Here is an 18,542-nt window from a genome sequence, read left to right on the forward strand (position 1 = left end):
ATATGAACTGAAACAATTTAATCAATACAAATTAACATTCAGCGAATATATAATTTTAAATTTAGTACACATACAAGAACTATTTTTGATCTTCAGAATAACAAAATAAGGTTTCTTAAATCGATTGTGGTAGCGATTCTTCTATAACTGTTGCAAATATTACATGATATATATTATCTTTCAAATGAACTTTCTTTGAACTGTAAGTATGTACCATAGAAATCGGAATAAATGTCTTATTATTCCGATTTCTATGGTATGAACCTACCTAGTACCTATGACGAATATTCATTGGTTCACTTTTAAAAACTTATGACTAAAAAGGTTTACGATGTCTGAAATGGGGCAAATTCGTCATGTGACGATTTAGCCCCTTTCAAAGTAGACGGAATTAAGCACTTAACGTTTTTGTGGTTATAAATTTGTAACGTTGAATAAATCCAATAATTTGCAGCGTTATCTCGCAAAATAATACACGAAACCTTTACAAGTACGCTCAACTATATATATTGTAGTCATTTGGTATTGTAAGTAACATAATTTAAACTTACCTTAGAAAATACGGCAGTGTATTGACACTCACATTTCACTTTGAAAAATCAACTGAACTTTGAACACTGTTTTACCCGTTTTTATAGCGACTAGCGCCATCTAAGAAATTTTGTTAGAAGTGAATAGCAATGTTGTTTTACCGACACGTTTACAAACGCTACAGCTCGACTATAACGAACATAATTTCAAGTAGACGGTTTCACCCAATAGACGGAATATGCCACCCTGACATTATATTATAATTTCCCAACTGTATTTTTGATGAATTTATATAGAGGCACGTAATAGGATCTATTTTTCAACATATCACTCAGGCGGCGGGAGGGATCTTGCACTGTCAATTGATTTTGCACTATTTCACTAATTTCACTGACAAGAATCAATCTGTCAAACGAAAAGCACTCACATTTAAATATGAAATGTCACCAACCTGTGATATCACCAACAGAATTATTGCAGAAGGTGCAGTAGCTACTCTCCACTATGCCCAACCGAGCCAGGTGGGCCGGGACGGTGGAGTGACCAAAACGCAGTCTGTTTATAGTCGTAATAAAGTCCCGATTGGGCATTTTCAATTTGTTATACCATGGTGCTACAGGTAAGTTTGCTTGAATATTTCCATACCATTTACGCTTCTATTCTTGGTCTTGTTTCCAAAATTCGACCCATAAACTATTGACCTGGTTGTCAATAGATTGATAGCAGTCGGTCAAAGGCACTTTTACTATGGAGCTAACATCCAACATGTTGGTTCCATCACGTGCATTCCAAAACACTTCTTTTAGAATATATTTTTATGTCATAAACATATGTTCTTGACAGATAGATATAGAGACATAGAGATAGCTACTAAGCGGTATAGGGTATATGCATGAATTCAATACTTAAATTTGATTTTTTACATCCTAAAATTATCAAACACATCAAATTATAGATAAAAACATTCTTATTCGATTATAAAAATAAATATTCATTCCTGGCTATATATTTCAGCTACTCAAACGCGCCATTATGCGCGGGGTTTCTGTGACGTCTATCAAGTGACAATGACAAGTATCAATGACAGTATATCCCAAGAATCTATATTGTACTAATAAATGTATGGCCGGTTTTCTCCTTCGGTTATACTGCAAAAACTACTGAACCGATCAGAATAATTCTTGTACGATTAGATCAAATCAAATCAAAATCAGTTTATTCACGTAGTCACGGAAATGACACTTATGAATGTCAAAAAAAAATATTTTTCTTATTGAATCTACCGCTACTTCGTAAAGGGTTAATGAGAAGAAGTAGCAAGAAACTCATTGCCACTCTTTAATATCGATCCATACATATATATACACACAATAACTTTTGAGAATCTGAAACCGAGTCTCCGGCAACAGGATCATCCTGTCACCACAAGCAGAGCCCGTTCACGAGCATGACGTATGAGCCAGCCATCGCCTCCCTCAACCATATTTTAGGGAAGGGGACGACCCGTCCCATGACACCGCCACAAGCAGTGACATTTAGCATGACGAAACCTGTTACGAGAACTCAGCAAACAACAATAAAATAATCCTAATCTACATATCATGCAATAATCACCAAATACCTCTACTTACAATTTGAAAATTTTGCTTAAACTTGTAATTAATATTATATTTTTACTAACAGTAATCAAAAGCTCAATCCTTTAGGGTAATCAAATTAAAATCACCTTATTCAGGCAGGTCAAGGAAATGACTTTTCTTTTTATATCCATTCCATCCTTTGAGGGTTGAGCTTTAATAAGAAGAAGTGGCAAGAAGGCATCACGAAACCTGATGAAAATAACGAGATGAAGTCATACGCATCTGACCATATATTAACTAAATACGGGGTTCCTCAGGGAAGTGTTCTTGGCCCGTTTCTATTTCTAATTTATATTAATGACATTATAAACATAACAAAATACAAATGTGTCCTCTTTGGAGACGATATTTCCATAGTTGTGGCTTCTGACAAAAATGCCTCCGTAAGTGATCATGAAGCTGACAAACATGACGATGAATTCAATTAGTCAATGTATTAGACATAATAACCTTAAGATAAATCTGGCAAAGACAAATTATGTTCAATTTAATGCAACTAAACGCGAAACCCCAATTCTAAATGTTAATTATAATACCACCACTGTAAACACAGCAAATCAAACAAAGTTTTTGGGATTGCTCCTGGATGACACCATTAGATGGGAATCACATATTTCTAACGTTTGTAGCAAGATCAACAAATTTGTTTATGCTCTTCGGCAAATAAAAAAAGTTATTTGTTTACAAACAACATTATTAGCTTATCACGTTTACATTGAGTCTGTTTTGCGTTACGGACTGTTCTTGTGGGGTAATTGTACAAATATTTCTAGGGTTTTCATATCGCAAAAAAAATGTGTGAGAGCTATTTGCAACGTGCCACCTGATGAGTCTTGCAGACCTCTGTTTGGAAAACTTGCTTGTCTTTATATCTATGAACTGTGTGTATTTGTGAAATTTAATAGTGATTTATTCAAGAATGTTTGTGACACTAACCCTCAAAGAAACCGCCGGGATCCAAATAGACTAATTTTCGACGAAATCCCACTGACCTTGCAGTATGACAAGAGTTGTCTTGCTTTGAGTGTCAGAATATACAATAAACTGCCCATTAATTTAAAATTATTTAATAAAAGACTTTTAAAGAAAAAACTTAAACACTGGTTAAGTGAACGACTCTTTTATACGATAAATGAATTTCTGAACGCGAGTAATGTCATAACATAAAATGTGAAAATTTTTGTTAATAATTAATTAGACAATATTTATTATTATTATGTTAGTCTGTTATTACTTTATTATTATGTGAGTCTGTAGTTCTGTATTATTTTTCAGTATTATGATAATTAATATTTATTGTTTCTGACATGTAGACATATTATATCATCTAATCTTGTTATGTGTTATTTACCTTACTATTTACTGTATTAAATTAATTTGCATGCCTAGTTAAGCCTGGCGCAACATGTGAAACTGTAACATTATACCATCGTAACATACCATGTTTATACGCAAATAATTTGATTGATTGATTGATTGATTAAAGAAACTCTTTGTAACAATCACTCACTCACAAATTATTTCAGTTACAATATATGTAAAGTGATGCAACAATAATACTCAAACTACAAATACTCAAAAAAAATATATAAAATAATACGTAAAAAAAGAGCTATTGAGTACAGTCACGGCCGAATACTACTGTATGAACAATAATACTAGGCCATGGTACAGTAGATGCATCAATCCACACACACCGTTAATAAATAAAGGTATTTAGCGACCATTTTATTAGCAATTATAAAAAATATAATTTTTAATCTTAAAACCATGAGGTAGAGTTTCCGGCTACAGGATCATCCTGCCACCACAAGCAGCGCCCGTTCACGAGCATGACGCATGGGCCAGCCATCGCCTCCCTCGAGACCATATTTTAGGGAAGGGAACGACCCGTCCCACTCGCCGCCGTAGATGCAGCGTAGTGTTTCGGAGAATATTTAAGTATAAATTATGTTGATGATTACTTATTTAGAACCTATTTTGTTTTTACTTAGAAATGCCTATAAATTCGCAATACAACTAATTCAGTCCATGACATTTCATTAAGTACATATAGTGATAATTCATACAGTGAGCGGGCGCGGGGTTTTGTCGGGTCAGCACTTGTCTTGTGTAACCAAATTTGTAACAATTCTGGTGAAATGTATTTAATTTAATTACATTTTGTGATTGACAAAATAATTGACCAAAGTCAAAATCTTACTTAAAAGTATTTTCTGGTGCCTGCTTGGCAAAGATACTTCGAAACTAGAGAAAGTAAGAGTTCCAAGAGTCTCAACTATTCGAGCCAAGTGGTATAAACAGTAACCATTTGACCGAGTGCAAAGCAGAGCTGCTCGAATTGTCGGGGACTCAGTGCTCTGTGAACCGCTAGATAACTTGGCGTTGCATAGGGAGCTCACTTCATTGTGCGTCTTCTACCGCATGTATCACGCCGGGCAACACTCTTGCAATTCCTCTGGTATTGCGGGAGAATGTGGGTGACGGTGATCATTTAACATTAGATGACCCTTACTCTTGTTTGTCCTCTCTTCCATACAAAAACATCAATGAGAAGAGATAAAGTATCTCAGACAACTTGCTTATGTTGCTGTGGTATATATTCAAGGTACCAATTTTGAAGTGAGTTAAATGATTTAAAAGTGTAATTTTTTTATTAGTTTATAGTCTGATTGTTTGTTTCTTTAAAAATGCAAAAATTTAAAACAGAATTTTAACATTGATCTCAACGAGAATCATATGTTAATGATCTTTAATAACAGAAAAAAGCAATGGATATGATAATTCCAATTAAATTATATTTTCTGCATTTATATAATACGTTTAGTTTTAGAAATTAATGTGAGAAAATTTAAAATTCAAATTAATTATCACATAATTACCTTGCAACTTGCACTCTTTTAAATTGAGAAGAAATAAAATCAACTACCGGCAGCAGTCTTCCCGAACAGATACGACTTAGAGACCTTCAAGAAAAAAGCATACTCCTACCTTAAAGGCCGGCAACGCATTTCTTGACACACCTGTTGTTGCGGATGTCCATGGGCGGTTGCCTCACCTCTCCCTATCCCGTGAGCCTCTTGCCCGTTTGCCCCCTCTCATATAAAAAAAAAATCTGGGTTCGAAACACAAAAATACGTCACCAAGCAGCATCATAAACGCAACTATTTTTGGAAGATTATTTGATTGCGTCTTAGCAAATCCACTTTCAGTTATTGTGAATAATAATTCTACAGATCATTGAATAATAAAAAACCAACATATAATTTAATATTTCGCTTACCACCGAAAATAATATCTAGGAACCATACTGTAGCTGTACCTACAACCAATAATATCAATTAACACAAGTGTCTAATATCTAACTTGTAACGTAGCATTATAGATCGTAGAAATAGTAATCGTGCATAATAACTGTAATAAGCGTATGCCGAAAGATTCGTTCTGACAAGAACATTTTATTTTATATAACGTAGTATTAGCTCTGATAAGAACATTTTATTTTGTATAACGTAATATTAGCTCTGATAAAGAACCATTTCATAATGCTGTAGATCAACTCATAGAATCATACAGATCACCAGTTTAGTCATCTCAGTAAAGTTTCAAGCATCCTACTTTCTCTCGACGATCACAGATATACTCACGTGATCCGCACAGCAAGGCCGAGCGTCCTCGAATGAAGCGTCGGGACTCGGGGGTCGATCGCTATTCATGCAATTTTAATCAATGAGCAACAGCCGTAGGTGCGGAATGCTCATTGACATCGTATGATCGAGGTTCGACGCGAGTTTACACAAACTGCGATAGCATTAGTTTTAGAGCGTGATAGAACACTTAATATTATTCTCAATTCTTAGTGAATGAAACGTTTGACTATTGGTTAAAATGTAAGCTCTAGTATTGGTGTGTATTTTCTGAACTTGTAAATATTTTTTAAGTAACGATTGTAATTGGGTAACTAGTTTTAAGGATTTTGTATATATATCGTGTAACTTTTTAATAAATCATATCTTCCATTTATCTTCCACATATTCCTCACAATATCTAAAATACCTTTGCTTATGTTTATCTAGACTTTGACGTCACACTGCGCTTCAACCAAGACCATTGCGTTTCGATGTTTTATATTTCACGTTGTTTCGCGCGTATTTATTGCACTTTTGTTTATTTAATATTTATTATTCAGCACAAATTTAATAATAAAAACAGTTTAAGATAAAATAAATAATAATAAAGATAAGAAAAAATAATATTTCAACTAAATATATGTTACATGCATATACCCTATTATAATTATTTTATGTTAAATATTATAAAAATATAAAGAGAGGCCGTACATAACGATAGCAACGGTTATTAAGCGCTTCTTAGATTATTATTACTAAGTTTTGCATTATTTTCACCCGACTTCATATATTGGGAGATTTACAATTCAACTGTGTTTATTTTTGTATGTTTTTTACCTCATTTAAATGATGGATTTTGTGATTTTTTTAAGCCAATACCGAAACTACAATATTGAAAAACACCTACCCGAGCAAGTAATATTCAAAATCCCTCTCCCCTCCCCCCGGATGCAGATTGAATGATTATACCCTAAAATATATTTATTATACACCAAAATCCAAAGTATTAGTTTTGAACGGAGAAATAATTATTTTATTGGTACAAGACAGATTAAATTGAATTGAATAACGATTCAAACTGAATCTGTTACTAATGACTACAAAAACCTTAGCACAAGGTCGGTACAATAGCCAAACCATCGGACACGGTCTGGTAGCAGACCATATTTGATGGCATATCACATTGTCCAACATAAAAAAGTTATTATTAAATTACCTTCCGGACCGTATCAGTATGACGGCAGACCAATTGATGCGAGGCGCCCAACCAGCATCCACACCTACCGGACGGACTTTCCTATAGTCCGGCCGTACCAAATCCGGCAGAACACTATTACTGTCTCTTGACTGTCTCTACTAATATAGACTATTTATATTGTATGAACGTTGTTTTACTATGTCCATTCTATAGCCCCCATTCAGGGTCGCCATAGAATGGATATGTCTAAAAGTACAATACCTAAACTTCCCTAGCAATATTCAAAACCTCCCGCCTTTTTTTACTGATTAGCTTCGGTGGCACAAACGGGCGCTAATATCGTACTTGCATTTATTTAGTATGAAGTTGGCTTTCTACTCGTCAGAGTAAAAAGCGTTCTGTGGTCTCTATCGTGAAATAAATTATAAATGTTCTGATTATTGATAAAATAAATACTAAAATAAACCTAAAAAAAAATAGTCAATGAAAATTGGAAATAGTTTCAATAAAACAATGAATTTTTTTGACAATTTATACAAACAAGTAATATGAGCCTTCCTCTCTTGGTACCACTTTTTAATAATTAGATTAATGTAACAATGTATTCTTTATTGCAGAGCTTACAGGAAAATGAAAAGAACTTGAAGTTTTGGGAAGACTATTTACACAGCTTGAATTTGTTAGATCTTAAACTTTATTTCGATAAGCTAAAAGTGGATATTCTGGTTCCAATTGGAAACAGGATTTTATTTAGAGGAGCTCTGAAACATACGAATGAAGTTACTGTTGCCTTAGGGGCAGATTACTTTGTTAAATGTTCTCTTAATCAAGCAGAAGTGCTTCGACAACATAGAATTAAAGGTAAAATGATTGTATTTCAGTTGTTTAAAATTTATATGAAATAAAATACAGTAACTCGAAATTAGATTGGGTGTACTGCTTATGCTGTGGGTTTCTCATGTGCAATGCAGTCAAAAAGGTGAATAAAGTAATAGTGTTCTAATCAGCCTACAAAAAGAACATTTAAGTGCAAAATGTTTTCTACTTAAAAATAAGGAATTATCACATGAGAATAGGGGTTTTAGTTATTTTCACCTATGTGAGATTTACAAAGTGGAATAAAATCACATCACATATGTGTTTAATATATAGGCATTAATATCATATCTATACTAATAAATAGAGAGCCGTTTTGTTCCTTCGGTTATACTGTGAAAATTACTGAACCTATTGGAATAATTCTTATACCATAAGATGCAGGGTATTTCGGAGAAGGTTTAATAGATATTATGGTCATTTCTTATGTGGAATCTATATTTTTTTTACTTAGAAATACCTATATATATTAGCAATACAAATAATTTAGTCAATGACAATACAATAGTGACATACAGTGAGTGTGCATTGGATACTTAATTTACATGGCGAAACAATGTTTTTCTGGTCACCTCTTGTGAAGAAATAAATTTAAATATTTAAGTAATTTCTTTTTTGGGTCTGAAATCAAGCTCAGTGCCCATAAGTTAAAAATATTTTATTTTATTACAAATATGCATTTAATTCATAGTGATTCCGTTTAAAAATTCTTTACTTTGATATTATAAAACCACCATCAGTCTCCAAATGTTTTTACTTTTGTAGATGCACAATCCAAAGTAGATGTTTATAGGAAGGAGAAGACATATTTACAAAGCCAACTAAACCTTAATAAGGAAACTATTCAAAACAAATGTGGTCAGGACATTATTGAAACATGTACAGATGAAGAAGATAAATTGTGGAGAATACAGCACAGAGAAAGACTTAGGCAATATAATCTGAGCAAAGAAAAGAAAAATGAGGATAACAAAATAGAAATAAATGATAAGGAACTATGGGAAAGACTAGAAGAACTAGAATTACAAGAGGAGTTAGAAAATCAAATGATGACACCTGATGGCATTGTTGATACAGATGATAATATTAATACTAGAAGTGAGAAAGAAGATTCTTCTAACTTACTACCATTTAAGGCTAACTTCCATAATTTAAATGACCTACAAAAACCAATAAATAATGTGGATTGTAACCGAGTTACAACTGATGCCCATATATTGAACATCCAAGCTAGGGAGCAAACATCAAATGATTTGCTAGAGCAGGTTCTGAACCGACAAAAACATTTAGAAAATAAATTACTTGAATTGAAAAATATGAAAGGAAAAAACAGTAAAACTGAAAATGATTTACTTTCTAGGTTAGATGAAATAGAAAAGCTTGAAGAGGTAGAAGATGAAATGGACAGGTAAGCCTCAAAGTAAAATTAGATGGTTTATATATGAATTCCATATAATTAATTCATAGTAAATTTTTTCAGACTAGAAAATATACTAGATGATGCAGGTGATGATAATAATACAAAAAATGTGGTTAGTGACCATGAAAAAAGAGTTTCTTTTGCATGTGATGATGATGATGTTGAAACATTTGAAATAACATTCAAGCATTCAGATGTAGTACCTAGTTCAAATCCATACAGATCTGAAAGTGGCATAATGAAACCAAGTGATATTTATGTAGCCTTTTCTCACATGTTTACTGATGAGACCAAATCTATATTAAAGAGAGATAATAATATATATTGTGACAAAATTGATGATACTGATAAGGTTAAAGAAACACAATCGGAAATAAACAGATTAGATGAAGTTAGGCAAGAAATAATCATTAAAGATGTATTAGAAAATAAAGAAAATTATATATCAAAACAAGAAAATAATCAGAGGCCTGCTAGTATATTTAAGAAACAAAGACTTAAGCAAAAATTGCTATCATAATCACTTGAGATATATCTATGAGTTTTGAAATAAATCAATCAAATTGTTATTGCTTTTATTTTTATTATATTAGAAATCATGCATATAATAAAGAAAAATAGAACAACAAATGTTTATTTATCAGTAGGTACCACACAGGTGATTCAAATTCAAATATTTTTATTCAAAATAGGATGTGACATCACTTATTGAAAGTCAAAAAACTATCACCCATTCCAAAATGAATGCCTCAGACCTGAGAAGAATGGGCGCAACAAACTCAGCAGGCTTTTTTTTTTAATCAAATAAATATGTTTACAAAGTAATATTGTACAATTAAACTTATTATTTAATAGCCTGAGGGCGGTCACTCCATTCCCAATCTGTGGTATCATTAAGAAAGTCATTAATGTTATAGTAACCTTTACCACACAAACGTTTTTTAACAATTCTTTTGAATAATGTAATACTTTTGTTTTGAACATTTTCTGGGATCTTGTTGTAAAAGCATATATATCACCCTGCAAAAGACTTACTAACTCGACCTAGCCGAGTAGTAGGCATCATCAGTTTGTCTATTCCTGGTGTTAACATTATGGTTAGTTATGACAAAATACAGTAACTCGAAATTAGATTGGGTGTACTGCTTATGCTGTGGGTCTCTCATAAAAAGGTGAATAAAGTAATAGTGTTCTAATTAGCCTACAAAAAGAATGTTTAGTACTAAATGTTTTCTACTTAAAAAATAAGGAATTATCACATGAGAATAGGGGTTTTAGTTATTTTCCCCTATGTGAGATTTACAAAGTTGAATAAAATCACATCACATATGTGTTTAATATATAGGCATCAATATCATATCTATACTAATAAATAGAGTTAGAGATTAAAAAATACATCGCCCCGCAAAAGACTTACTAACTCGACCTAGCCGAGTAGTAGGCATCATCAGTTTGTCTGTTCCTGGTGTTAACATTATGGTTAGTTATGACAGTTTCTGGCAAATTCACTCATGTGCCTATGAACATACATTACATTATCAAGAATATATTGAGAAGCAACAGTCAAGATGTTAATTTCTTTGAATTTTGCTCTCAATGATTCTCTAGGACCTAGGTTATGAATAGCGTGAATAGCCCTCTTCTGCAGCACAAATATTGTATTAATATCGGCATTGATTGTCTAGTAAGACTAGGCGTCACTAATAGAGCACACCAATTAGTGGTAAATATTGACTTTCAATAAGTGATATCCTATTTTGAATAAAAATATTTGAATACTTCAAGCCGGCCCACATTCTAGCACTCTACAAAGTGCAGGTTTAGCCACTTATGGAGTATTCCTGTCATCTATAGTCTGCCGCACCCCAGTTTACCTCTAACCGTTTGATCGCGTGCAACACAGAGATGCTCGAATTGTCGGGGAAATAGTGCTTTGTGAATGGCTAGATCACTTGGTGTTGCGTAGACACACATCGCCTCATTGTGTATCCACGCATTTATCACAGGGAGTGTTCCGAAGAGCTGTTCCAACTGATTCCCACCATTGCATGATACGCCACGAATTAGGATATCATCTCCACCATCTCGATGTTTGACCTCATTCCTGCCACTGAGTTAAGTGGCCTTTAAGGCCGGTTACGCTCCAGTGATTCCTCTGGTGTTGCAAGAATATGTGGGCGGCGGTGATCACTTTTTCATCAGGTGACCCGTACGCTAGTTTATCCTCTTTTTCCTTTAAAAAAAACTACCTTCGCACGACACGCCACAAAATACGATAGCATCGGAATGGCGTTCGTGAAGGAACGCCACACATCCAGTGCGGTTTTCAAGAAACTTTCTTCCACAAACAACATGAGCATGAGCTTCCTTGTGTGGTGTTTTTTGGACGATACGACATGCGCAACTTCAAAAAAGGCGTATACACCTTTCTAGAAGATCGGCCACGCTCCTGAAATTCCTCTGATGTAGCAAGATAACGTTGAGTGCGAAGATCACTTAGGTCATTAATCAGGTGACCTGTTTTCGCTCGTTTAAAAAACTGAAAGATTATAGCTTAGGTACTCAATTGATGAACGATAAAAAAAATTATGTACTTTGAGGTTATGCTTATGTCAAAAAAAAAATTCTATTGTATTGTTGTTGTTTGTTACCACTTACGAGACTAACACTGTGTAACAAAATTAAAAATGATTAATTCTATTAGAAATACTATCTTTAGGTCCGTGTGTAGTTCTTTCCGTTTATTTAATACATCAACAGCTTTAGGAACGGAACGGTTTGACCATAAAAGAATACCCGCCGATGATGAAGGAGTGCAAGGTGAAAAAATAATTGATCTGGACTCTGTATTGAAGCAGTAGGTATTATAAGAAGAGATAAGGCATACCTAGTTGATCTTCGTAAATTTATATTCAATCGTGTCAAATTCATTTTAGGAAGAAAAATCTGTTTCCCACGCTTGATTCGGATAATAACTTGTATGATGGAGTTCCATATAAATCATTGCCAATCTGCAATGTACGTGTTTCTCAAAATAATACCATATTTACTATAACGGATGCGGAAGGCAGTGTAAAATTGATTAGATCTTGTGGCATTGATGGGTTCAAAAACACAAAGAAAGGAACCAACATTGCTGCACAAACTACAGCAATTAGCATTGCAACAGTAAGTGGATATTGTTGTATTAGTCAGGCTCTTCCCTCCTCAGGATTGTTAAGGTAACAATAATCCTCATACATCTTAATATTATATTTCATTTTAGAAAGCAATTGATAGAGGGTTCAGAACAATAAGAGTACGAGTTCGAGGCCTAGGACCTGGAAGATTGGTAAGAATAAACATTCACTATCCTTATATCAAGAAGTTTTAGATTTGAAATTATATTTTGTGTTGTTTCAGTCTGCTGTAAAGGGATTACAAATGGGTGGGTTGCAGATTGTGTCAGTAACAGATGCTACTCATGTTTCATGGAATCCACCGAGGCCCAGAAAAGCTCGAAGATTATAAATTTATCAGATATTATAGAGCTACAGTTAATTAGTTACTATTAAAGTCAATAAAAAACTTTTTTCACTAAACATATTTTATTTACAAAATATAACTATAGAAAATCTTGGTTACTATTTGGGTAAGATATAAATTTTCTGCCCAACAAGGTGTACAAAAAGTATTGATAAGTAGTATTCTTAATACATAATCCTTAAGTATACTATTAAAATCCATATTTTGATTGTGTCATCCGTTTTGTCATTCTATTGTTGGCCCATTGGTTTTGTAACTCTGCTTCATTAGCTTTAGCCTGAAAGCATTGAAAGTAACATATTAGAAATATTTGTGCATAATGGGGATCATAAACATTGTGTCTTGACCCTATACTTTCAAGACAAAAGAATTAATGAAGGGTTTAGCGTGCCAATCATACAATATTATATTTAAGTAACCCACCTGATGAGCCAGATAAGTTATTTGATGCTTTCTCTTTTGTTGACTTGTTGGTTCATTGCCTCTCTTTTTGCTATGTGATTGTCGTTTTGTAGTGTCATCCATAAGGCCTTTCATTAATAGTTCTCTAGCGTCTTTCAGAACGTCTTGTTGGTTAACATCCACAATTTGTATTTCTTCTCGTTTGCGCTTACCTCTTGCTCCACATAGTTTTAATATCTTATAAAAAAAATAACAATTAGGAATACAACATATAAATTCAAATATTGTCTTAACCCTATGGTTTCTATAAAGCAAACAAATATGGCACTGCAATGCAATTATAATAATTATAATTGCATTGCAGTGCCATATTTGTGGTACCCAGTAAGAACTGGTTTCATCATTTTACTTTTACCATATTTTACTACAACACATCAGGAAAACAATAGCAATAACAATTTATTTTATAACAAACTTATAATCCATGCAAGTTTGCTATTCATAAAAGACTATATATCTTAGGTAGAGCTTGGATATCGTTGATAGGGTATTTTACAGAAAGAAGACTTTGTTATTTTTAAAAGTTAGTAATTTTGCATTCAAAGATTTTCAAAAAATTACTTGCCTCTTCTGGGACTTGAACCGACTTAAAAGTAAAAAAAAAAACACCCCTACTTTTATGATGCCAATCGAAAGAATAGCCAAAAACTAATAACTCTTCTTCTTAAGTAACATAGTATTTTAAAAGAAAGGAGCAATGTAAAATGTTTGAGTAAAATTTCAAGAAAGTTGTTTATTGCCGATGACAACATCCGAAAAGTAGAGATATTATCATTCCATAGATAGCATTGATTATTCGTAAATAAGTACCCACTTCATCCTTAAAATACTTTATGGCAAAGGTTTTTATTAGTTTAAGAGTGATATGAGAACGTGGGCGAGTTACAAACAGAATTGTGCCATATCATATTGAGTATTCACCATAAAATGATAAGAAAGTCAAAAGGCAGCGAACTCATTAAAAGATTGGCGATTTGCGTAAGACAGGAGGGATCACATTTTGAGCATTTAATTAATTAATTTACAAAAAAATACCCACTTAATTGACTACTTTCTCATATCTATATATCATAAAAGTACGAGTGTTTTTTTTACAATTAAGTTGTTTCGATTCCCAGACGAGGCAAGTAATTTTTAGAAAATCTTTGAATGCAGAATTACTAACATTTAAAAATAACATAGTCTTTTTTCAGTAAAATACCCTATCTATGATATTTAAGGTACTTTCCCTTCATGTCCCATTACTGGGGCAACCTGTATATAACTATGAATGACATGAAATTGGTACATACAGCTTCATCATCTAAAACATCATTACTCTCAGCCTGAACACTATTATTATATGTTTCCGGAGTTACATAGTCAGCATTGAATCCTATATAATTTTCATTATTTACTGAATCCGAATATACATTATTCTGAAGATCCACATGATTATCTTCCTTCTTGAAGTATGACTCAATACTGGGTTCTTTCTTATCTGATACACTTTCTTTAATATCAATATCTGGATATACTTCAACTGGAGGTAATTCAACCTTCTTATTTATTGAGAAGAAATCATTTTGTATTTCATCATCACTTTCATCAGAATACTCAATCACAGATTTTTTATTATGATCACCTTTATCTTTAGATGAAAATGTCGTCTTTAATACAGGTTTTAGTTGATTATTCTTTTTAACAGATTGTGGTACAATTATCTTTGACATACTTGACTCACTTTTAGGTTGTGGCAATAAGCTAAGCAGGCCTGATTTTTTCTAAAACATAATAAAATGCATTAATAAATTGAGGCCACCATTTCAGTATTGCAAAAATAAAACAAAACTTACTCCATTTGTTGGTTTTGATTTGATGCCATCTGGTATAGTATTTTTTACATCTTTAAACTGAAAATTGATGTTGTAATGTGAATATAATACAAATAATAAAAACATAAGTAGTCCACCATTTTTATGAATAATACTTGTTAGTAACTTACATCATTTAGAGAAGGTACTGTGATTCTTGATTTAGGTTTAACATCGGGTTGTTTCTCTTTTTTCAGAAGAAATTCATCATTCTCTTCTTTGAGACTTGATTTAGAAATCGTTGGTTTTGGCAGTGCAATAAAAAGGTTTTTTTCATTGCATCCTTCATGATTTCCGTCTATAGTATTCAAGATTGATGGGGGAACTGAAAATCCAAGTAGATATAATAAAAATAAAAAATACTTATTAAAATTTGTATGTTTTATTACGTTTTGGTACTACTACGTCATTTGGGTTTTCACTAGTTTCATCTTCATAATCAGTGTCAGAGTCACTATTATCGTATGCAACTAATGCCATTCTTGGTTCTTGACTTCTTGGATAATTTAAACGAAATATGTATTAACTTTTAAGCTTTTGAAGCTTAATTACAAAAATATTTAAACTTAAAAATAGGTATTTGTAGTATCAATATTCAAATACTCCAAACCAATCCTACTGAATATAATATATACTCTAAATAAACGCCTAAAATATAATTTACGCCAAATAGCCTAGCACTAATATAAATATTATTCGCAGTAAGTATTGTGAATTGAGTTGTAGTAGTGTTATTTACAGTTTTGCCTTTTGAAGTTTTGATTTTTTTTTAAATTGATTTCATGACTATGGATATATGGCAATGATGTTCTATACAAATGGACATATCATTCGAAGTCTGATAACGGAAAAAAACGGGCAAAAATGTGCTTAAAGACAAGCACACTTTTCTCTTTAGTCGTGTGTCAACTGTGTGTCAATCAACAAGCCTAAGTGAAGTGAAAAAGTGCTTAAATAATACATTAACGACTCAAAAAAAGGTGGTGTGACTTATCATCTTTTTTTTATGCCGCCCACAATCTCTTGCCACACCAGAGGAATCACAGGAGCGTTGCCGGCCTTTAAGGAAGGTGTACGCGCTTTTTTTGAAGGTACCCATGTCGTATCGTCCTGGAAACACTGCACAAGGAAGCTCATTCCACAGCTTTGTAGTACGTGGAAGAAAGCTCTTTGAAAACCGCACTGTGGAGGACCACCACACATCCAGATGGTGAGGATGATATCCTAACTTGTGGCGTGTCGTGCGAAGGTGGAATTCGGCGGCAGGAATCAGGTTAAACAGCTCTTCGGAACACTCCCCGTGATAAATGCGGTAGAAGACACACAATGAAGCGACGTCTCTACGCAACGCCAAGTGACACAGCCGTTCACAGAACACTGGGTTAACCGATTTTGATAATTCTTTTTTAACCAACTTCAAAAACGGAGGAGGTTCTTAATTCGTCGGTATATCCCATTTTGGTCCAGATCTGATAATAACAATATTGAGAAAAACATAAAAGTCTTAAATTTGTTATAAGTATGTACGCGACAAATTTATGAATAACTCAATATAGCACCAACCGATTTCGATATATTTTTTTATTGGAAATAACATAGGTACTTCAAAGGTACTTTGGTGAGAGTTTGGTTACGTTCTGATTATGGGATCCATGGCAAAGTAATGGAACTCTTCAATTCTTAGGCTAAAATTAACGATATTAGGCCGAATCTTTTATATGCTATCCGGATATTTGAGTCACCTATCGCCACATCGTTATGTTCAAGTAATAATCGTCGCAGTGAAATATCAATAGAACTCCTTAACGACTGAAAGTAAGGGTGCGAACTGTGACAGAATTTCTAACTGTCTGTAATAAAATTGCAATGCGCTTACGTTCATTGCTGCGTTGCAAAATTTAGTAGATCTACATATTTTATTTGGACAAGTTATTAGTTAGTGTAGTTCAGATTCAGTAAAAATCTAAAAAAAATTAACAATAAAACAACCAACAATAATCGTTACTAAAATTAGACATATTAATTAGATTGTTTAAAAATACGCAATTATTTTTATACTTTTTAGTGCATATTATACCTATTGTTTTGGAATAGTGTATTTGAAGTCGGTTGCTGTTTTGTAAAAAATATTTTTAAAGGCCTAGTGAACTATGATTAGCAATATTGTATTTTGTGTAATGTGAACGGCTTACAAGAACGTGAACAATTACATACTAGTGCTATTTACACGTTATCACGGAAGTATCGTTACCTAGTGATAATATTTTTCAGCTTTCCCGACTACCCGAGATAGTGGAAGACAATTGGCGCCAGTTGGTAGCAAGAGAGAGATGTGAAAAAATTTACAAACCAAATAAGTATATTTATATTTCACCACTAAAGTATTTAATGTTTTTTGGATTTAACCACATTTAAAATTTGAAAAACTCGTCAATCAGCAAGGTGAACACAGAAGTAGTCCGGATTCACATGCAGCACGTCACTTCCACAAAGATTGGTCGATATTTACCGACGCGATTAAATTTACGCATTAGCACTTAATCTCATCCTGTAAACCAAGTTGGTATGGATACTCCTTTCGTCGATCTTCTGGTGTGAGTAAACATCCTCTCGTCCGGCAAACAATGAGTGGCCGTGCACAGCAAAGATCGAATAGAGCGTAACGCTTGAGGAAGTACTTGCTCCATATTTTCTGTTGATTTTTATACGAGCGAAGTGATAGCTGAATGGCTTGCCAAAGAGCTACGTTAAATCGTTTTACTTGGCCATTTCCTCTTGGATAATATAGCGTTCTCCTATTAGAAGCGATCCCTATTCAGTTAAAAAAAATTACCTCATTTGACATATAAGACGTCCCACGATCTGAGTAAGAAGGTAAGATGGTGGTGGAATTATTTCATTTAAATGCTTTATTTCGCCAACATTGTATTTTTTCAGTGTTAATTTTGCTTCTAAGTTTATTATAGAAAATTAATGATACAGCCCCTGATCAGTAATCAGTAATAAGAAGAAACGGTTTGCCAATGAGAAGGTGGAGCCATTTTCTCAGTGACTCCACTATGGCGTAAGCTTCTTTCTCTATAGCCGAGTGGTGGAGTTCACTACTGTTTAGCATTTTCGTGAAAAATGCCACAGGCCTGCCAGCTTGAGATAGAGTTTTTCAAAACCTGTAATTAACTCTATTTTTAGTGGAAATACTTGTGTATATGCAACGACATAGATCCTCTGACAAAAATAGTATCCATTTGCTATATTTATATGTACCTATATATAATACATGTTGCATAATATGAGTGTGTTTTTTTATTAAAAACGTATAAAACCGCCGACTAAACAGATCTTGATCCGATAACAGACACAGGCTGACAAACATGAAACTTATAGCAACTCTCTGTTACGTCAGGATTT

General features: G+C 33.3%; 3 protein-coding genes across 4 annotated transcripts; 2 read left to right on the top strand and 1 right to left on the bottom strand.

The window, feature by feature from the left end:
- The first annotated feature begins 7,378 nt into the window (after positions 1–7,378).
- On the top strand, positions 7,379–9,863 carry LOC126976266 (unconventional prefoldin RPB5 interactor 1). The gene is made up of 4 exons (XM_050824524.1): positions 7,379–7,541; positions 7,616–7,859; positions 8,640–9,282; positions 9,355–9,863. Exons 1-4 carry the CDS (start codon positions 7,482–7,484, stop codon positions 9,812–9,814), a joined length of 1,407 nt encoding a protein of 468 aa, XP_050680481.1. The 5' UTR covers positions 7,379–7,481; the 3' UTR covers positions 9,815–9,863.
- A 2,041-nt stretch (positions 9,864–11,904) lies between these two features.
- On the top strand, positions 11,905–12,875 carry LOC126976282 (28S ribosomal protein S11, mitochondrial). The gene is made up of 4 exons (XM_050824554.1): positions 11,905–12,151; positions 12,231–12,462; positions 12,560–12,625; positions 12,697–12,875. Exons 1-4 carry the CDS (start codon positions 11,982–11,984, stop codon positions 12,802–12,804), a joined length of 576 nt encoding a protein of 191 aa, XP_050680511.1. The 5' UTR covers positions 11,905–11,981; the 3' UTR covers positions 12,805–12,875.
- On the bottom strand, positions 12,863–15,874 carry LOC126976272 (proline-rich protein PRCC). 2 transcript variants are annotated; one of them, XM_050824536.1, is made up of 6 exons: positions 15,524–15,874; positions 15,266–15,432; positions 15,117–15,173; positions 14,574–15,044; positions 13,243–13,458; positions 12,863–13,096 (listed from the first exon to the last, which is right to left on the bottom strand). In XM_050824536.1, the coding sequence occupies exons 1-6, from the start codon at positions 15,612–15,614 to the stop codon at positions 13,010–13,012; spliced, it is 1,089 nt and encodes a 362-aa protein (XP_050680493.1). In that variant the 5' UTR covers positions 15,615–15,874; the 3' UTR covers positions 12,863–13,009. The 2 variants fall into 2 exon arrangements, with proteins under 2 accessions (XP_050680493.1, XP_050680492.1); XM_050824535.1 differs by having other exon boundaries at positions 15,266–15,459; positions 15,524–15,873.
- Between the last annotated feature and the right edge of the window lie 2,668 nt (positions 15,875–18,542).

The sequence above is a fragment of the Leptidea sinapis genome, chromosome 40 (genome assembly GCF_905404315.1).
Source record: "Leptidea sinapis chromosome 40, ilLepSina1.1, whole genome shotgun sequence".
Lineage (NCBI taxonomy): Eukaryota > Metazoa > Arthropoda > Insecta > Lepidoptera > Pieridae > Leptidea > Leptidea sinapis.